At 38.8% G+C, this 23074-nt stretch overlaps 1 protein-coding gene across 1 annotated transcript in view; it reads right to left on the bottom strand.

Moving 5' to 3' along the window:
- Positions 1 to 21065, bottom strand: part of LOC123983451 (protoheme IX farnesyltransferase, mitochondrial) — a 36553-nt gene extending 15488 nt beyond the window's left edge. Inside the window, exons 1-4 of the mRNA XM_046069708.1 lie at positions 20931 to 21065; positions 19534 to 19676; positions 18965 to 19361; positions 18026 to 18150 (exon numbers count right to left, since the gene is read on the bottom strand). Coding sequence (XP_045925664.1) covers positions 18026 to 18150; positions 18965 to 19361; positions 19534 to 19676; positions 20931 to 20961 — 696 coding nt within the window. The 5' untranslated portion in view covers positions 20962 to 21065. The remainder of the gene's footprint in view (positions 1 to 18025; positions 18151 to 18964; positions 19362 to 19533; positions 19677 to 20930) is intronic.
- Between the last annotated feature and the right edge of the window lie 2009 nt (positions 21066 to 23074).

Below are 23074 nucleotides of genomic sequence, written 5' to 3' on the forward strand. Positions count from 1 at the left end.
CTGGGGAACTCAGACAAATGCATTCAGAGTAATACACACGTATAACCACTCATGGGCACACACCCCAATTGCTATCATCTTCAAACTGATTACAGTTGTGTGGGTGTAAAATGAATGGGAACACCGCAGTGATTACCTCCTTCTACTTGAAGGAGTGACGTATGGTGACACTGATTAACACGTATTGCACTTCAAGGCCTTTTTTGTGTGTTCATAGTTCTTGTGTTTGAGGCATGCGGGCAGGCAGATAATGCCGAAGTGGACGAGTGCAACTCGAGTCTGGACAGGACACAGTGATGTAACTGCTATCTATGAATATCTATTCTTATATTAGATATCTTTGTGCGAGTACTCTATAATATATAATAATCTATAATAATTTAATTATACGTAAATGACTTATGCTCATCCCTAATGATTTTACAAGGACTCTATTTTCACATGCCAAAAAATGTTGATGAGGGGGGGAAATAAAAATTGGTTTACCTTTAGACATAGATTTTGAGAATGTATGAAAAAAAACAACAACACAGACTTAATGACAGAGGCCAGTTAATTTATACAGTCACATTTACAGTATATATATCTCACTTTTGTTTGTGTGCAGACAATGCAGCTATGTTTCTAAAAAAAATGGCTTACCTGAGACTTGGTAAGAGGTGAGAAAAAAACAGTTATTAAAGTATAAAGCATAAAAGTGTAAAGTAATGTTATGCTGTAGACATAAACAAAGAAGGTTTTACAATCCCTTTGTGATCCCTAGGTGGGGTTAGCTACAAAAGGAAAAAGCATTGCCTCATATAAATAGTAGTAAGGGACGTGTACAGTTAGGAGTTAGCGCGTATGTTCAAGCTGCACACACCCAGAGACACACACTTTGGTCTAGCTTGTGAATGGTAATCAACAGTTACTCCATGCCAGAGTCTGACAGACTGCCATGTCATCATATAGCTGAAGATCCTTTTAACTCTCTGCAGCGTCTCCTGTGAAACAAAGACAGACAGGGGTCCACACCCAACCCAGCAGTACGACTTCCTCAGGTGAGAGAGGAATGGGTGGTGGAAGAGAACAGGTGGACCAATATGCTCACAGAACACAAGTAATGCTATACCGAGACAGAGACACAAAGGCAGACTTGCTAATCCTTTTGTGCTCTTCAGTGCCGCCACCCTGTATAAAAGGCAGTCGTTGTTGTATGGCACCGGAAACTTGAAAGGGACGTTCAAGAAGCAGAATGATAGGCAGGAGTCCATGAATGTAAGGTGGCATTTATTAAACACAAATAAAAATCAAACACAGGCAAAAATGAAGAAAAGAGGAAAAACAATAATAGGTAAAGCCCGCAGCATCAAAGCCAGCTACCACTCATACTACTATAGACCAGTAATTGGCTTTTTACCTGGTCAGCCTCAACTAACTGGAACCTACCACCTGTTCAGGTTACCATAGGGTGAACTTGACTGAAACAAATCTTTCAAAGAATACAGAACAATAAACAAATATTAAAATTATATTACCTGTTTACTGCTGAAAAGTACAATTTATCTATGGCCACACACCATGATCACATCAGGTTTAACAGAATGCAATTTACAGTATCTCCCTTCCTTCCGTAACTTGACAGAGCCATGTCACTCACTTCTAAGAGCGCCTAGTGATGCACACTATTATTTGTGTAATCTAACTGCCAAAATAACAGATTAACTGAAACAGTGGACTGAAATTTATTACACAAAAACCTACATTAAAAAATGTTGGGAAACTGGATTGAGTGAAAAGAGGGGAAGCAGCCTTTTCACAGCCTCATTTCAGATACATTCAATGCTCAGATTAGAGCATATTTGAATGAAACTGGCGTATTGTCCAGGAAGTGTAGTTTGCTTTATCAAAATCACCTGAGGAGGACCCTTAACATACACAGTGAAACACCTCTATTCTATTTTTTCCAATGCATTTAAGGGAAGATAACACAAATAACAGAAGGATATAGCGCGGCTGAGTATGCAACCCATTGAATTTACTAAAGTGTGATTTATGTGTTGAATCGACGGTGTTGCCTCTGCGTAGCCTCATACCCTACGCCGTAGCCTGACGTGCACCTCCTCAAAAATTTAACTACACGTCAAGGAGACGCGGACCATAGGAACTGTTATCGGTTGGCTGGGGAGCCTCGCAATGCCTCCAAGCTTACAGGAAGTGCTCCGATCTTGATATGCATGTTTCAACACCAATGAAGGATATTAAAGGCAAGCAGTTTCAACAGTCTCATTGCATGTTGGCATAGTAAGCAGGCACAAATAGAAAACCAAAGACCATAACACAACCAGCATGATTGATGCATCTGTTTATTGAGGATGCCCACAAATGTTGCATATAAAATGAATAAAACAGAATAAAATACCACATTGTAATAAAATGAGATTAACAAAAACACAGAACAATAGAAAATGTGGATAAGGATCTTAATAGAAATATAAAACTTTGGACCAACATTAACAAAATGCTTATTTTTAAAGATTATACGATTATTTAGATAAACAACGTTAAACAGCTAAAATGAATAACATATTGTACTTATTTGTTCAACTTTTGCTGCACTAAGCTGTGATTACCTTCCTACTGCTTCTGCTGCACCATTACTTTACAGTTGTTATAGTCTTCTTCTTCAAATCAGAAAGTGATCCATTCGGTCAATAACATTTTATTTTTAGGAAACATTTTACATTTGGAAATTAGCCTGCTCGGCCGGCAAAAGTCAATACAGTGAATGCTGTAGCGCTACCGGCAACTAGCGTTTGGCAGTGTAATTGCAGAACGATGGCGACGCACAGACGCACAAATATAAATACATGGCTACGTGCGTAGCTACGCCATAGGGTACGCATTTAGACCCGATGCAGGAGTATAAATCAAGCTTAAGATTCACCTCTAAAAAGCTTATTTGCGTCACCCACTTTAGCTGCTTCTAAGTTGCTTAGATCGTGCAAATTAATGTTTAAACTTATGGTCAATAACCTATGTCAATATGAACATGCTACACATCGTTAGATTGGTTAGATTCTCCACAATTCAAATGTTCAGTTCATTTAACGGAAACAACGAGCCACTTCTTCCATATTTGCCATACTTCTCTCATCCTGCACTGTGTTGTTGGGTATGTTTGTTTTCGTTACATTGCTGTCTACAAAATAAAAGTGCATAAGCCATCTGTCGGAGCTAAATCAAACAAATTACTGTATTTGAAATAATATTTTTCATACAAGTAATATTCATACTGTTTGAAATAAATTAACAGTTTTCAAAGTAGTTTCCGTTTTGTGCAAAAGGAATTAAAAGCGTGTCCCATATGGACGCCTGTCCCAAATAAAGGCAGGGTCAATTCAGTGATTTTAGCAAATAAAAGCCTGGGCTATTAATCAAAGTTTTATGGTATTATGAGCAAAACCAAAAAAACGTGGTCATACAAAACACAACCTTTTTTGTATGCCAAGTATCACCTGTGGCTTTTTACTGTTCAGGCTATGCTGTGTGATTACATAATGACGGACTGAAGACTTGGGTGGCAGTTAAGATTCAGGAAATTCAGTCTGAATAATAGTCATTGGAGACCAAGCAAGAGCTCTTTTTTAAATTTCAAGTATTAAGAGAAGAAGCTGAAAGCACGGACACAATTACTCTGACTACAGAGTAGTGAGACATGACAGCAAGTCTAAATCTAGGGTGCATGGTAATAATGTCACATCTTCATAATGCTACAGAGCACATTACAATAGTGTAGAGACAGTTACATTAGGTGCTATATAATGCATGCATATTCAGGGCAGCCATTAGTGATGGAGAAAATTCTTTTGATATGTCAATTTGCCAACATGGCCATAACCAGCTGACCACATGAATGCACATAATCTGGTTTTAATTAATCCTGCCTCTAGCAAGCTATAGGCTCTCCTCAAATGGCAGGATGGAGAGCCTAACAGATTTAACATTCTATGTGCCATTTTAAAACAAATTACATCCACTATAATATAAAAAAGTAATATGCTGTACAGATTGTAAAGCCCTATGAGACCATCTTACCATTTGGGGCTAAATAGGTAAACTTCCCTATTCATGTTTTTGAGAATGTGAGACACACCCAAGGCCTCAGGAAAGCCTTGGTGTGTGTCGGTAACCATTTTGTTTTCCAGCAACGATGCCCTTGCCCCAAAAGCTTCTCGGTTTGAATCAAATTAGCATTCAGTGTTGGCTGACGGGCAAGCCATAAACAGGGCTGCTTTTGTTAATTATCCACGGATCTCAGCATTACAAAGAGTGTTCCCACTTGCCTTTGGCTAAGTTACCTTCAGATAGAGAGGGCAAACTTGAGTTTCGGGGGGGGGGGAATCAGTAAACAAAAATACATACATATCATCTTTTCCTCAATATTCTCACCCGCCTTGAAAAGACACACTGCTCTCTACTTGTTCAACGTTTAGCTACCGTGAAACCAGTAATGTCCATAGAGGACATCTTTAGGTGTTTTTTTTAATCTCAGGCAAAGTGGTTAGGAGTTATCTTTGTATCCATATGTACAATTATCTCTAAGGAACTTAAAAGGAGGCAGGCCAAAACAAAAAATGCTAAATAACTTAAATTTCCGCTCAACAGAAAACAACAGGCCATTTCATGAAATTATGTATTCACCTATCTGTTGTTGCCACACATCAGAACACTTTTTCAGTCATAATACTTTTACTTTTACATATGATAATGGGTAATTTTGAGCTGTTCAAATAAACAAAAAACATTTGGGCTAAGGTCTGGCAATATTCAGTGAGATTACATCTATCGTATAGGCATGCAAACCTCTGGCCTCAATCTGCTAATGTTCAGCAGTGCAAAGGGTTGATGACAAGCAGAAAGGGCCACTTCTAAAATGAGTGCATCTTCAGCAACCCATTATCACCGTCCACAATCAGCTTCAGTATGACACTAGTGCCAGAGGAACAGTTTGTCCTCTAGACATATGGGGGCCTGTAGACTGACTGCCTCCATTCACTGATACCTCTACAATGCATGCTGGAGGTGCTGACATGCCACTATCTGTTGCAGTGGGAAAGCAAGTCCAGAACGGTCAAAGGAAACTGAAATTGAGACACTGACAGCACCATTACTGTTACACACAGCTCAAGAAGCTGTTTTCTATACAGACTGTTATTCTAAGACAAATTCTGGTATGGACCTAACCTGTTAACCATAAATATTCAGACTCTGCCCTTTAACCTGCAGAAATCACTGCCACAAGCAGTAATAAATAAGACAGAAAACAGATACATCCGATGGAGTGTCCTAGTTGGTTTAACAACATTTACTCAGCTTGCATGAGGTCAGCCAAATGCAGTGTGAGATGTAGAAAGGTTCACTGGTTCTAGACAGTGCTAAGGTGGGTGGTTTCCCCACTCTGACTCAAGTCTCAACGGTGACTGCATCTTGCCGTATTGGTCACTGAAGCCCATAGTCACAGTGTTTTGTTAAAAACTAAAGGCTAATCAGGGAGGTGAAGAAGGGGGGCTCTACCTGCACATCTTTATTGTGGTGAGGTGTGGTTGCCCAAACATGCTGAGGCATTGAAAGCTCAGAGAGACACTGTGAGTGAGTAGTCGTGTGTCTCTTAAGTGTGATCTTCACAAAAGATGTTGTGGACAACCCCAACGAGGAACCACGTATTTTATCTTTATATCTTTTCATGTAAGGATACCCTCTATTTGCGTATAAAGGCTTGAGTATACTTGGTTCAAAAATAATATGTGGCTGAAGCGAAACAGGTCATGTGCTTATTATATGTTGATACAATACTGGATATATTGTATGTGTTGCACTCTTAAAATAACCTCTAAGACACTGAAGCAAAAATTAAGACATGCCAATCAATTTGTTTAGGGAAAGTGACCATTTTTTACCTTAATGCTACCTAGAGTTAGCTGATGTGGCCATGTAAGGGGAAGGGTGTAGTTGAGGTTGGGAGTCATGGAGTAAATAAACATTAGCAACCAGAACTGGCTTTTATACACCTTGTGTCATCTCTGATCGCCAGGTCAGTGGATGACAAACCAATGGAGTTTAATTTAAGAAGGATACAGCTACCGTATGAATATGGAATATTACTGTTATTAGCAATCATAATAATTTGTCTCATACAAGTTTAATTTTATGTAAGTTATGGTATCATTTTTGGAGTCTCTAAATACTGAGCGTTGACTTATAGTATTATAGCTTGTCTCATTTGACACAAATGTATGTTGAATTGAAGAAAAGTAATTAAAAAAAAACAACTTGCTTTACTTCTTTCCAGTATGTCTCTAAATTCACTCTGTTGGACTCATTAAATTTGATAAGGCAGATTTTATTGATAGCATGAGGAGAGCTGGTATTTTAGGGTTTCACATCAGTAGGAAAGCTGTGCTGCTTAAAATCAACACCCTTTAAGTCCTTCATTAGACTGCTGCTGGTCCCTGCCAACACTCTTATAAATGAATTGCCTCGAGCTCCAAATCCATCCACTTTGTTTGTTCAGCTCTTCTAAAACACAATTTCTGCAGTCAATAGCTACATCAGAGACACCTTGTTTTTGAAAAACTCAACTGGATTTAACATTATCAGAACCAGGACTTTATCTGCACTATTTTGGAACTGGTTCTTAATACACTATGCTTGTGTAAATCAAAGACAATTCCTTGTGCACACACAACACATTAAATTAAACTGATATAATGAATAAATATGCAATTTAACTGCAACATTGAAGCCAAATTATTTTAAAAGAATGGTATATTAAAACACAAGCAATCAAATCAACATTACAGACATTAATGGGAACCAGAATAGTATTAACATCCTTGTATCTATCCCTAACTAACACCAACTGACTAATGCTGCCTGGCAACAGTTTTTGCTCTTGCTTCCCCCTCAGGCATTATCTTGAGGGTATATAATAGATGGATTTACCCTTCATGACTTTATCAGAGGAAAGCATCTGTCTCCCATCTGAGGCTGCAAGAGATCCATTTGTACAGTTTGAAATGTACTGGCACCCCGTGGCCGACAAAGACAAAAGCCTTTAAAGAAATTAACTATTAAACAGGGCTGTCTAGTTAAATATTCATTTTAATCCAGCACCAAAAGAGAGATACCCATCGAGTCCTTTTCGTGCCATCTTTCTAGGCAATTAAAAAGGAATTTTCATCCCTTCTCCCAGGCTGAACTGACAGCTTGGTGGACACCATCAAAAGAAAAAAACTCAAAACTATTCGATGTCAAAGATCAGCTTGATCTTTTGTTTTAACTAAGCTGTTGAAAAACAAGATCTTAGGAGCAGCATCTGCTCTAAGGAAGGGATCTCATTTTTTGTTAAATTGACTGTTTGGCTAAGCCACTGATGTGTTTGACCTTTAACTCTTAAAAGCAGCCAACAAAAATGCACAAAACATAATCCTTTGAAAGAAAAAAACACTTTTGAACAGTCAATTACACAACATAGCCAGTGGAACTAATGTGACAAGCACTGATACTTTTACAACTCCATCCAAGATATCTTTGAAGCTTTCCATGCAAGAAAAACAAATACAGTACGCCTTCAATATAAGGGTTATTTTGGAGGTATCCACTGCAATTCATCAAATGGACTCTGGTATGAGAATGGTGGGGGGTAATTCTTAAGCAGAATGAAAATAAATTGCACAAAAACGATAGCAATGTCATCATGCTAGAGGTATTCCATAGCACCCGTTGAAACCATATCTTCTGTCACTACTTCTCAGCAGGGAACAGACACAAATTCAGTGGTGGACGAGTTTCACTGTCTTTGAAGACCGCAGTGGTTGGTGAGGTTTTAGCGGCTATGAGGTCTTGTTACAACTAATGACCCTCTCAAGAGGTACTATGTTATGTGAGGTACCCCAAACTACAATCAGAGGAGCCCTATCCTGGAAAATTATTGTGGCAGCAGCCTTGACTGGTGGGGCACAGCAATCTGCCGCCAAATCAGCCTGAGGTACACTACTACCACCTACTGCGCTGCTAGTCATCTAGAGAGTTATACAGATTTAAATATGAAACACATATACAAATAAGCACAGCAAAATTCTTGTTATGATGTCCCAAAACAGCTTATGCCTGCACAATGTTCACGACATGCTCACTTTGTGTCACAGTATATTGTTTGTGATTATGCTCCCTTTACATGCAAATTAGATCTTTAAAAATGCACTGGAAGATAATACAAAGTAGAAGAGATTTTAAGTAAAACTTATTATTGATTGGCTTTTATTTTTTATTTTATTTTATTTATTTTTTTTTTAAAACAAGACTTGCACTGAACATTTTACAAATAGGGGCTTTCAAAAAGATGCCATGTTGACATGAAAAATGGAAGACTGTTAAATAGGGCTCCAATTACCACATTGTTCATTTGATGGGGATGTAAATAGCCTCAAATTAAAGCTGAATTTAGTAGACAATGTTTAATTTCAAATCAAATGTGCTGCAGAGCCACAACAATAAATATGTCGCAGCCCTAATACTTCATACCCAATACTGACAGCACTATAATATACACATTACCTAATTTTACAGTGCTGGTGTTACCTAATTTGACCAAGTGTGATTTATGGAATTACACCAAGGTTGTAAATTTGCATTAGTACATTTTAAAAACCCGTACAGATTCATGTGTTACACTAGATATAGATCATGGGAGATTCAATATGTAAAATAACATGAGGGAATTTCTAGGCTCAATTCAGATCACATTTCAGGTGGCAGCACACCAATCAGACCTCCAAATGTGTGGATAAACATAATATCACGGTCGTTGTAAACACTATAAAGATGGTAGAGATAAAGTCCTCAACTGATGCAATAAGCCAGCATTGTAATGGCATGTGCTTGAATCAATAGATTCATTAGTCATTAGATTCTGGGGAGCTTGACAATGCTTTTTAAGATGAAAGCATGAGCTTCCACTTTATATAGTGACTTTATGGTGACACTGCATTGTGTATTAAGATTTAAATGAAATGACAGTGCTGTCAATTTGAATCAATTTCCATTCTTCTGCTTAATAAAAGCTTCTACAAGTAGCTGTAGAAATATCTAAATCCTTGTCAAAAATGCTCATTACTACGTTTTTTTTTTTTAATACAGGGTTGTTATACTACAAAATGTGGTCACTCCGCTGTCACCATCCCATCATAGTTTACATTCAAAGAACTAGGGCTGTGCTATATGATGATATCTATCGTTTGACGATAGAAAAACGTCTATCGTTTACAATTATGCTCGTTTATTTCATTGTGTGGCAGATTCCACACTTTACCATAATATTTTGGTGAGGGAATAGCGCTATGCACCGCGGTAAAGTTAGCTTTACGTTGGAATTCAACATCTATTGACTGTCCAATGTAAAACTAATGTTTAACTTGAAACTAACTTCACCATGGTCCGTTCTTCCACACATGCCGGTGTAGCGGGGAAGAAATTCGCATTAAAAATAATAGACAAGCCACAAAACACTATCCAGCAATGCCAGCAGTGTCAGCTGTGATGTGTGTGTCAGTCAGGTAACAGTTAATGACATACAGACATACAGATTACTTTCTAGTTCACCAAGACATTCTGTTGTTGTGATGTTAGCTGTAGTAGCAGGAGAGTTGTGAGTGTCACTATCAGGAGCTGCTGTGCTGACTGGGACCGTCTGGTCCTCTCATGTTAGCTTTGCAGCTGCAAGTAGTGTCAGTTTGCTAATCAACAACCTACCTAAAATTTGTTATATTAGTTGCTGTGTTGTTGTTCACTCTATCATGGTATTTTTCATGGTGTTGGATTTCTCCAGAATCGCTTACCCCACCTTTATAATGCAGAGAAATGTCCAGAGTTTCTGTTGAAAATGCTATGTTTCACTGAATTTACAAAAAATGTGCTGTATCGGGATGTGTATCGTTATTGGGATATGAAATATCCTATATCGGGATATTAATTTTTTGTCATATCGCACAGCCCTACAAGGGAAAGAATTTTACGTTTAAAAAAAAAAAAAAGAAGTTTCATTTGACCTTGGTTAAATCCTTAGAAACTTCTGTGAATTTTAATAAACTCAAGTATTTCACCATTTAAAAAGGTTTAAAAAAGTTAATCAAATACATTATCATAATGTACTGACAAATGTCTGCATAACCTATCCCCATGCAGTCGTGTACCCATACATGCTAAGAGTCTGACCAAGATGTACACAGCAGACATGCAAGAGGGTATGCATAATGCATGCCTACACAGGACAAGAGAGAAGGGCGTAGCTTGAAGTGGTAGGATTGGATGGGCTAGGGGCTTGTGGGGGCTCGCTTATGCGTGCCAGCCTCAGACAGCTTACCACAGGAGAGAGACAGACACAAAAGAAAACTCACTGTCATGGTCACCAAGGCAGAAATGACATTAAGCAGCCACAAAACAAGCCAGCTTGAATTTTCATCAAAACAAACACGCGAGCTGACATGGTGTGACTTACACTATAGCCGCTGTCAAAACAGTCAAGCAGTACTTATTTGACAGTAAAAGGCCATATCAGGTCTTTTTACACTGCTGAGGACCTCAGACTTCCCCAGGGTATTTTAGAATCCAGCCTGAAACTCTCGTCTGACCCAATTATCCAATTAGCTGAAGTAGTGGCCAGACTGGAAGGTGATGACGGCTGGAACACCTGTGGAGGTTGAGCCTGGTGTGGGGCCTACAGGTCCTGAAGACCAGACCAAAAAGCAGTTTTCTACTTAGGTTAGCCAGGATTCTTTCCCAGAGGGACATAAGGAACCCTGTAGTGAAACCTTTGGTGAGACTTTGAGCTGGCTGAGCTATTTCAGAGTATTACCCTGTTCAGCTGAACACCTCTACACAGGCTTTAATAGCAAGAAAGAGGTGTAAGCAAGACAACATCCTAAGAAAAGTTCAAAATTGCCAACCCATGAGAGCTACTTGAACTGGAAGCTCAAATAATTACATCCCTTTGCTGCTGGAGCTGTCGTCTCTGATTGTAAGACAGACATGACAGCATTAAGTCTTTTGACTGTGGTTAGAAACTCTAGACAGTGAAATGCCTTTGTTACGTGACTCCAAGTGCTTACACCCTTCCGTCAGTTTCCTAAATAGAGTAACATTTTAAAAAGAAACCACAACATTTCTGTTTGCCCTACGGGCACTTCCCAATGGGACAAAGAGCAGCCTTGACTTTTGACAGCTCCACTGAAGGTCTGGCTGCCACTTCCAACAGCCAAAGCATTTTTCTCTCCCTCAAGGCATTTTCCTCCTTTACTCAAGGTAATTGGACAGTTGTAGATACAGAGCATTAAGAGATTAGGGCCGAGCATCAGAATCCATAGGAAGGGTATTTCTTGATTTGTTTGTCAGGCTTTTGTTTGGTATTTCATATAAAATGGCATCTAGCTTTGATCACAGCTAACCACACTTATTGTGAAGCACCCGTTTTTCAAGATGAAAGAGAGTAAAAAAAATAAAATATAACCTGGCAGTAGATCTGAAGGTAGGATGCTTGCCTTCTCCATTCCACTCTTTCTTTTCAGGATTATGAAAAGCAAATGGAGAGCCAAAGTGTTGAGATCAGTTACACACAGGTGAGGGTGTGTCTTTGACAAAGAGAGCCGACAGAGTGCGTTAGTCCATCACAAAGAAGTGCAGAGTTCCACCACAGTAGCAGTGCAACAGACAATTATGTGTCACACATGACATCCCCTGTGCCTCCGTGTGTATAATTACACGGAGGAAAATTACATTCTTCTCCAAACAAAGCAACACCAACAACTACTGTTACATCTTATGTAGAAAGGCACATACTTTCCATACCAGACAAGCAGGGGGAGGCAAGACACTACCAACTACAAACAAGTTTACTTTCCTAATGATGTTTATCCTTTTAATCACCTTTTAAATGAAAGATGTGACTTGTCTGATAACCTACTTCAAAGTCAGTCTCAGAAGGCTAATTTGTCTGAAACAATAATCCAATCTCTTGCCAATTAAGACTATGGTAACATGCAAAATGTGAATCTGACTAGTGTGAAGGTTCTGGCTCCCATGCCAGGTAAAAGCCACAAAAAAGCAGTTCTTAGCTTCAAACAGAGTAAGCACCGATGAATTTCAGGCTAAAACACACAAAGCCATTTGTGAAAACAGAGAGAAATGTTGAAGTAATATTCCACCAGGATCTCTTTCAATTCACTGTATATTTATCTACAGAAACCATGTGAAGCATTCCCAAAATACCATACATTCTACCATAAGACACTTTTACCCACAAAGTATAACCCAGTAACTCTTTAGACAACCACAAAAGCCTCATATAGGCTGCTTTAAATCATTACTATCCGGAGGGTCCATGTATACAATCAAATATCAAAATGTTTCATGACTTCACACAGTTTTACGACTGGTCTATACTGGTTATATACATTAAAAAAAACATTTAAAAATGCTATGACAGTGAACATGAATGTCATTATGGAGTAGAACTTGAAAGGTGAAGACAAGAAGATTTAAAATTTTTGTTTTGAAAAATGCTAAAATTGACCTACTTTTCTAAAAATGTGTTAAATGAAAATATCTAAACTTCACACACACAAATTCATTTAATTTGCAACTACAATTCTGCACATCTGCTCTGAGCTTCACTTTTGCCCATGCTTCACCTTCACTGTAGGTCTGAAACTAAACATGACTGGAGGAGGCCGAGAGAGAGGCACTGAAAGGCAAATAACATTGTTTGAATGAAATATGAAGCCATGTTGTATCCTATCCTCAGGCTGGGTTAGTTGAGAAAATGAAGACTGACAGGACTGATGTGAGGGTGGGCCCACAGATAAAGGGACACCCAGGGTACGAACACTGGCCTTCGCCTCTTACATCACTCAACACTCTGAACGTCTTGGAGATGGAGTCTGGGCTACTCTCAGCAGACTGAGCAGAGGGGGACATTTTTCAAATACCTGAAGGGTATTTACACACCTGCTCAGTGTGACGTTGAGGTGCACAGAGGAGTTGGAGCACAGCTCTGTGCAGGCCACTGAAGAGACAATACAATTTTAACCTGAGCGATGGACTGATTGACACTAGTCACACCTGACCACCAAAACAAAACTGTGTTAACATTTTCACATCGTATCCATAGATGTAACCCCTTGAGGTGACAAACAGGAGGGGTTAGACTGTGCCTATATTATAACAGAAAACAAGTTAGGGCGCAGGACGTGTTTACTTGACTTGGTAGTTCACTTTATTATTGTTGTAAAACAATGAAGGCAGCAGCTGGAACGTAGGTAGCAGGGCTGAACGATTTATTGCATTTGCGATTTTCTCATCGCAAAGGCTGTGATTACAATCTGGTCACATGACACGCGAGAGTAAACCAGTCTGCAGAGGAAGCATAAACTTTGCACCTTACGCCATACCTTGACTTGTTGTTGTAAAATGGCCTTAAGCTTAGCAGAAGCTGACACTACAGAAATTTAGTGTCACACAGGGAATGAAAGTAGTGGTTGTGGTGGATGAAATCTTCGGCCCATCCGCGCTTTGGCGGACAGGACAATTGCACCTTACTACACGATTACCTTACGTGTAGTAAGTAAGCTCAGGAACTATCTATGTAACGGCGTTTCAAACCAAACCCACAAATCCGAAAGAGGCCCAGTCTGTCCCGAGTTACTGCCAATGCGCTGCTTCCCTGCTAAGCATTATTTTCCAAATTCAGCCCTAGTTGGTAGGCTTGGGTGGGAGGTGGATGGGGGCGTTGGACATGCAGTGTAATGAAAGCCTTTGCCAAATTACAGGCCAAAGACACTACTAAGCTGAGTTCAATCTAGGGCTGAGGGACAGGTCACCTATTATACTAATATTTGTAAGTCACGGAGCAAATTCCTATGTACGTCAACAAATAGACAGCAGAAGGTGGCTCCATATTCCATTATAGCTTCAAAAAAAGCTTTGAGCAGGGAAATAATAACAGCATTACAGCCAGCTCAATGAATTTTTGAGATGCGTAGCAAAAGAGGAATGCAGAATGGATAAAAAGGAAGGTTATACTGGCTCTTTCAGCATTTTCTAGAGCACAGGCATCACTATGAGAACAACCGTGGATGTCGGTCAACATGCATGTTCATGTTTGTATAACATGTCAACCAAATAATCTATCATGCATTAAAAGACCAATAGATCTCTTTCCAGCACTGAGACAAGTCCTCAACACTTTCGTTCCAAAAAGGATATTGGTATTAAAAAACAAACAGATTTAAGACCAGAAACATCTGTACTGTTTACTGCAATTCTTGAAACAATTACACAAGCCATGTGTTTAATATTTTTAGCTTCATGGAATCTTTGTAGTTTGGATAAATAAGCTTCAGTTAATAATTCAATTTACACATGGTTTATTAGATCCACCTGTGTAATCCTACAGTAACTCCTTTTTGAAGCTTATAATGTTCAGTTTTTGTTGACAATGGCCCTGTTTCAGAAAGCAGGTTTAACAAACTGAATCTAACCCTGAACTCTGTTGACTAAACCTCAGATGGAAAACCAAGTTTTCAGCTCTGAGTTAAGCTCGTGGGTGGTGAATGAAAAAGGCCATCATCAACGGAGCGCCAATGCTATGATTCACCAAGGCTAAAGGTAAATCAAAGGAGAGAGCATCTATTTTAATCCAGTGGATTTAGAGATATTAATGCATGTGTACGCGGACCGTTCACATTTATCTTTTAAAAAAAGAGCTTGAGTCAGACTGGGGAAAAGTGTCAATAAGTTAACACCAAAAAGTTTTATTTAGTGTTGTCAGTTAATGAGGTGGTATTATGCTTTTTGGCTTTTCCCCTCTCCTTTATTGAGTTATATCTCTTTTTTTGTGCATGTAACAGGTTTGCAAAGTGAAAAAGCCCAAAGTCCAGCCCAAAGGGAGTTCCCATCTCCCACAGAAAACTCTGCTCTGAACGCTTATAAACAGCTGGTTTGTAGTCCAGCCCTTCACTTCCTTTACTTGTGACGTCACAATGAAAACGCATCATAAAGCTTGCCAAGCGGCTAGCGGGGTCAGGCACGCCCTCAAACCAAGCTAGTCTGAGCGGAGGCCCTTTGACTCGACTCGCCTTTGTTTGGTTTTCCATTGTAGAAATGTTGCACCTGTACCTGCTTCCAGGTACTTTTTTTCTTATCACCTCACCTCCGTCGAGGTTCCAAGCAAGCTGAGGGATACTAAAATGTAACGTGAAAACACGACAGACTGCTGATTGGTCAGAGAGAATCGTCACTATTCACTGCCAGCAACAGAAAGTTTTATATTTTACAGGTTTCGTCTGGAATTTCATCACTAAATCCGCTTCTAATAAGTTTTGAGGTTAGAAATCAACTGTGTAGATTTCGAATATTGACAGTTTACGAGAAGTGATGGCGGAACAAAAATGTGCTTGAATATTTTTGGAGTTGAGGAGCTCTGGTGATGCCTGTGCCAACCCGCGGGAGGAGCATGTGAGGCCGGACAGCCGCCCGCTCACAGAGCCCTCTGCTCCCACCGTCACACAGACCGCTGCAGCAACAACGGCAGAGGAAAACACAGCTGGAAGGTTTTCATACCGCTTATCTGTCTTTACATTCTCAGTAATGTTGAAACGTTTTAACTTAAAAAAGAGAAAGCTGTGTGGATCCATGGTGTGTGTGTCGCATTGAACATTACGTCGTGGCAGTCGTGTGTGGCGCCGCTATGACGACAAGCTAACGTTATCTGCAATGGAAAACGGAGCAGGGCCGAGTAGAGTCGAGTCTATCGATTTGCGCTATGGTAGCATTTTTTGGCAAGGCAGCACAGATCGTCAGAACACCGGCAGCAGTTCAACGTTTAGTCCTAAAAGACGATGCAACTCCGACTCTGTTTGGGCCTGGAAATTCACAATCACAACCTGTAAGTATGCTTTTAGTGGTTATGAATTATATTTAAAATAAACACGGCAATGTAACTTCACAGACTGTTCAAGTGCGGAGTTGTTGTAAACGTTGGCTAACACAGCTAAAGTTATAACTATAATGCTAATGTCACACCTGATGTGAAAGCTACTGAGCAAACGTTCAAATTGTTTGGCCAATTTTTATGTAAAATTTAGTTGAAATATGGTGATTTTTGATGTGGAACAATGATGTTGTGTGGTTGTGGACTTGTGAGTAACTTATACCATCTGCTAGGTTACGGTCGCAGTCTGAAGCGGCTTTGATTTGGATCACACTACCTTGTTTCTTACGACCCGCCCTTCTCTGCTTCTGATTGGCTAGTAGTCCTTACCTGGGAACTGCGCATGTGCAACTCCCAACAAAGATTTTGTACAAGTAAGATGCATCACTCTGTAGCTCAAGAGCGGCGCGTACAACACACAGGGTAAAAAGAGGAGCTGCAGCAATGTGCAGTATGAGAAAAATATGGTGTTTTTTGAAAATTAAACCATGTAACCATTTTGAAAATCAAACCCTGTTCTGGTAAAACCCCTAAATAAGATTTTGAACCTGAAAATGAGCATAATACCACCTCTTTAAGTCATCATTTATCTTACATTTTAAATATATTTGTTCAGTTTTAATCTAATGGGGAAAAAACACAAGGGCCAGCTACCGAAGATAAAAAATATAGTTGAAGATGTATACAGAGCTCAAAGACAAAGAAACATGATGTCAGCTCAAAATCTGATCCAGTAATTATGTGTTAAACAAAGTCAGTGAAATGCAGTTAACACAGTCAGAGTTAACGCACTCTATTGTTTTTTAAAAACTCTATCTTCAAGATTTTGCATCTGCACCACAATCCTGCTCACTCAAATATTAACATTTAATCATAATCAAATAAATATAGGAATTATAAGGGCTGCACAATTCATCAAAATATTATCGGAATAGCAGTATTGTCAAGTGCAACATCCAAATTGCAGAAGCTGTGCTTTTTTAATAAAATGCTGACAAAACAGCATTATAAATACTGTACTGCTGCAGTGCCACGGCCTACAAATCTTGTTCTGCAGGTGGAAGAAAACATGTCTGTTTGATACAAACCCCAACAAATGTCACATCATCATGATTTTAATTGTTTTTTCAGTGAAAATTAAAATTGTGACGCAAAAATGATAATTCCCACTAATCGTGATTCATATTGAAATTTGTATCCGTCAATATGATTTTGTTGCCATTTGGTGCAGCCCTAGGAATTATGTTCAATCAGTGCGACCAATCCTCATGAGTAACAGAGATAATTACTCATTGATCCTAAGTGTCTAAAGCTTCATACTAATTTTTTCAATTTAAACTGAGATTACACATTATGTTTGCTTTAACAAACTGACAGCTGTCTTGTGTGCACAGTCAGTGTTATAAAAAAAAAAGGACATGCCGAGGTTTTATTCTGAACAGAGGGTGACTTGGTGCTGTGTAATATCTGAATGTGAGGGCAAAAACATGACTGATACTTCATAAAAGCAGAGGCTTTAGACAGTCCAGCGTAACAAACAAATTTCTAACCAGGATTCTGATTCTGACATACAGTAAACCCCCATTAACTAATGCGCTTTGATATGGACTGACTCAATGACGAACAGCGCGCCTGGCTCTGTAAGAGGGAGGATTCTGAGAGAAACTCAAAGTTTGTAGAAGAACAACTGCCAGCGAGCAGGTCAGGTTCAGGAGTCAGTTACCACGAGAAGTTACCTCTCTTTCTGGAACAGAAAACCCAGAGGTTCCCTCATCTCAGGGTTAACTTACCAGGGTTTTCACTAAACCCACTTTCTTAAACAGGGCCCATGTGTTGATTAAATCCCATTGCCAAACAGTGAATGTTAAAAAACATTAATCACACATTATCAGATTTTGACATTTGGAGTGCTGTGATTAGGCCTTTATGTAGTGTGCAAAGAGCCAAATACAAAACACACACTCACACATACTGAAATAGACTTGCTGAGGGGTAACTGACCTGGTTGACTGAATTGGCAGTACAAGAGGCAAGGCCTGTTCCCAGACACGCCACGAAGAAGATGACGGGATCAAAGGGCACAGGAGCCATTGCATAGCCAGCTGCTGCAGTCGTGACCACCAGTGCTGAAACCACCAAGCAGGAACAACAGAACAAATTAAAACAAATGTCAGTGTCCTTCTTAAGGTATTACTTCTTGAAGTAACAGGTAAATACCACTGCAGATGCAATGTTTTGTTCCTGTATTGATTCTATACACTCTTTCTATTTATCTGAAAACAAATTACCATCAGTCATTAAATAACTATCCATAGGTTATCCAGCTGACAGCATGTCTTTGTGTGGTCAACAAATCAGTTCTATTTAATCGGGATGCACGGAAATGAAAATTCTTTAGTCAAAAATTAAATAGTCAAAATGTGCTTTTTACTCAGTGTTACCCACTGGATTTGGAGAGACTATGGTGGGTGGGTCCAAGGCCTGAGAGGGCCCGGTACAGTAAATTACATGTGTCCCTTAATCTTTTTCCATATTGTATGGACACCTTATTTTGAAAACTGGACGTTGTCACATTTGTATCCGCGCTAAATTCATCAATTTCGACCCAATTTGATAAATAATGTTGTATGTGGTTCTCGTATCGCGTGCATGAAGACTTCATAGCCTCTCTTCAGGTAGGACTCTCATACTGCAATACTTTTCTTTGTAAAAAAAGAAAATGACAGGATAAAGTCTCTAAGTGACAGAAACACTCAAACTTCTAATCTGTATATGGTAAATAAGCAGGTACTTTTGTATACGTAGCAATGACTATATCTCAGTATTTGCATCATGTATCTGTCTTATTTAGCAAGGCATGTATTCTGGGTAATTATTTTGTGTATCAACTTCAGTCTGTGCATATTATGTGACAAAATCAAGATGTACTGTGTACTCTACCTGTGAGTTTGATTTTGGCAAGCCTGGCATAGATATCTGGCAAGTCAGACACGTCCACCTTCAGCTGCTTCCATTGTCTGTCTAGACGTGCCTCCCTTGCCTGATCCGTCTCCATCTGGACATGTGGAGTCTCATCTGAAGTAACAACCGTACTGGACACAGAATCTTTCTGTGCTGTTGCATCTTCTGTAGCGGAGTTCAAGTTGTATAGCTCAGGCTGTGCCTTACTGGTGACATCCTCTGGCTGTGGAATACTTTCTGTGACCACAGGATCAATAGTTGGTATTCTCTGCAACTGTCTTTCAAGGCTGTCATCTCTCTCATCCACAATGGCCAAGACAGGAGCCTGTTTCGGGATGGCACGTTGGTGAAGCTCACTGTTGTTCTTTGCAACATACTGAAGGGGAAACAGGTGGACAATGTGATTATGTTATGACAACAAAACTGAATGCATATACAACAAAAATCACCTTCAATGTGTTAAGAAAAAAATGCATTGAAAACGAGGAAAACAAAATGTTTGAGCTGAAATGAAAAATAAATTAGATATCAGGCGCAGGGAAAGTTACCTGCCGTTTCAGGAAGCTGAGATGCTGGTATGTCAGCCAATTTGATGGATCTCTTCTGTGCAGCTGAATAAGGCTGCGAGCAGTCTGGTTACATCGGGGAAGAATTTGAACTAATTTCTGTTTCACACTTAAACCAACCAAACCTACAAGAAATACAATTTTTAGTCATTAAAATAATTTATGGTTGGGTTAAAATATGTCGGTCATAAAAAATATACAGATAACACACATGACAAAAACTAAAAACAAATAATGAATGCATTACATGGAACTATAAACAGCATGTATCACAAACAACATGTTATCGATCAAACTGAAGCATGACCAAACACTTAAAAGTTATTTCTATGATGGTCATGATAACAAAGACTGCTGAGACCAGTTTGTGCCTGCAGTGTAGTATCAGTATCATGATAATACAGCTCTACTCTTCCCCATTGTCTCACTAAGCCTTTGTGAGACTTAGTATGAGTATGCTTTGCATACACTCTGTTGCTAGCTTATGGTGAACATTTCACTAAAATGAAAGCAGAATAATATTACCTTGCAATAAATCGTACTTTCATGAGGGCTATAATGTAACTTTTATTGAGACTGTTTTACAAAGGTGTTGACTCAACTTTATGGTCCTTGGGGCAATTCATTATACTGAGAGGTGTTCCTAAAATTGTATACACCACCCATTTACATGAATGAGGGTAGACTCAAATATTAACAATACCCCAGAAACGTTTTAACATAATCGAGACAAACATTATAGGAATGTGTTGCCAACAGCGTCCTTACTATAACAGACCTCTACATGCACATAATAATATTAATGATAATAATAATTTCGTCCTGCATCCTTTGCATTCTGCTCACTGCACTATTTGTCAATCTGTCTATATTGATTTTGTTTTTGTTTATAGTGTGTATTTGTGTTCTGTATACTGTAGCCTGTGTTTCATTTTATTATTGTGTTATTGTCTAAGTAAGCACATCGTGAGCAATGTACAATCCTGAGTCAAATTCCTCGTATGTGTCCACATACCTGGCAACTAAATCTTATTCTGATTCTGACCTGTCGCGTAGCTAATATAACAGTTAAAATCTCACATCAACATTGTTTTGTAGCGTTAACATTTCAATACAACAGCTCACACACTGCCATTATAAAACCAGGCAGTAATTAGCTAATCTTGGTCTCTGAATTTGCGGTTGACTTCTATTTAAGGTCACAGCTAGCCTCCTGCAAAACATATCAGGTGCCATCCAGATAGCTATAACATTATGGTAAGCTAGCACGCTAGCTTCCGTCTTAGCTTCAAAGGCTGTTTTTAGCGGGTGCGAACTTAAAAATGACTTTCAAATGTTACGGCACGTTAGTCGCAATACGACATACTCTCCTGTATTACCTGACAGTCTGCTACATGGCGTTTTATACATGTTCTCCAATCATAAAGCCGGCTCTCGTTTCGACCTCTTCACATGCAGCATGCCGCCATTTTGACCCCGTTAGGTAAAGACAATCACTTCCGGGGTACAAAACGTCAAGCGCTCTGTGAATAGATGTGCGAGAACATTCAGGCTGGTAAAACTGTAAACATACGGTCCTCTTTTAATATCTTTACATAACATAGACTACTCCTGGCAAACTTATTATTATTTGTGTCTTCTTCTTTATATTTCTATGCCTTTCTGTAACGTTGTATTTCTCTATGTCACGTGTGCACTTTATTCCTCTTTTTGTAATAAAGATTTAAGGACAAAATATAGATATACAAGTAATGCTATGTGAATATATGTTTATCTCATGGATTTATGATATATCTATGGTCTATATGCCGCAGATACGTTTAACAAACACCATTTTAAAAAGTAGAAACATTAAAAAATGATATTTTCCTGACACAAATGTGTAGGCTGTATCATTTTACCAGATAATAATATGATAAATGCCTTAAAATTATGTCTACTGCTTCTAATATAAACGAAATTTAGGTTTAATTTACAATCATATTCAATATTTACACTGTATTGTATACAGTAACATAATATAATATAATTTCACAGACTTATAAATTGTATTGTATTTTTGTGATGTTTTCTATTAGACATTATACTTTGTCTTTTTCAATGGTTTCATTTGGGTTTATGCTTTACCTGGCTACATAACACTGTAAATATTCATGTTCAGTGTTTTTTCACTATATATATTTTGACGTGTCAGTAAGAAAACCAGGTGTATATAATAAAATTAATGATGGCTGGATTCCATTTAGCTGCTTCAGTTTCCAGATCCTGGTATTTTGCTTGCTGGGTTAGGGTTTCCCCCAGGAAACTGTTAGGCAGAGGTGGCAATAAGCCACCATTACTCGGATGCATCCAATTCTCATATAAGTATGAAGATGACAGACTAGCCACATTTGTTAAATATGTGACATTTGTGTGAAATAGTGCATCTGCTCTTTCTCACTGAAGGCTAACATTTAATTTCATAAAGGTACATTTATTTCTTGTGATGGTGGTCTTCATTTCAGGCAATGTGACTCACTAACAGTGAAGAAAACCCTGCTTTTTCCCATCCCAAACACTTGTGTCTGCAGCAGTATGTTACTATAATGATTTGATAATATAGTTTCAAGAAGGAGCAAATGTATTTCCAGCAAGGTGTCTTGCTTAATGATTTTTTAACGCCTAAAGAATGGTGTAAAGTATGGTGGAATTAAAGTAAATTAATTAAACATGTAACGAAATGTGTTTACTTGTAAGAAACAACTTTTTTTTTCAGAGGTCAGGTTACCAGAAGAACTGTGTGACTCACTAATAAATCTGAGTTGAAGATGGCTTTAATTTAATTCAAAATTGCTGTCTAATTCGATGTCTGGCATTTTGCCTCCTGCCCTTGTGTGTCCTCTGACTAGTCCTGCCGTTTGGCCTTTTATTTATGTGTATGATCATCTTGTTGGCCCCGGCTGCCACAGCCAACAAGATGGAAACCTTCTGATTAATAGCCTCTGCAGTGCTTTCACTTTGTAGCCTTGCTTTATTGAAACAAAGATAATAAAACAGTATGATTGTCTGTTTCAGTACAGTGTTTCATTTCCTTGAACAATAACATTTTACTGAGCCAGGGGGACGATTATTATGCTGCTCTGATTGTAGAGATCATATTCAATATAAAGAAGAAAACATTCCTGGTTTATTTATTTGCCAATTAAATTTAAGTAATCTGATTTTGCAATTGCCGTGTACTGTACTAGTGTGTCTCATTATTCAGTATTTAATATACACAGATGATTTGTTTTATGAATGGGCATGATGCAAATATCCTTTACAATCACGTGTTGTCTATGAACTGCAATCCAAGCTGAGCATCCAATTCTCCCCATTCATCTCATTCATTCCACTCTACTGCCAGCTCTTCCTTACCCGGTAAGATTACATGGTGCAATCTCCATGCCCCATCAAGATGCAGGGACTGATGAATGCCAACAATACACACAAGGCCATCCCAGATCCAGCACAAGAGCACCTTTAGTACAGGAGATAACCATTA

Source organism: Micropterus dolomieu, linkage group LG14, assembly GCF_021292245.1.
Source record: "Micropterus dolomieu isolate WLL.071019.BEF.003 ecotype Adirondacks linkage group LG14, ASM2129224v1, whole genome shotgun sequence".
Classification (NCBI taxonomy): Eukaryota; Metazoa; Chordata; class Actinopteri; order Centrarchiformes; family Centrarchidae; genus Micropterus; species Micropterus dolomieu.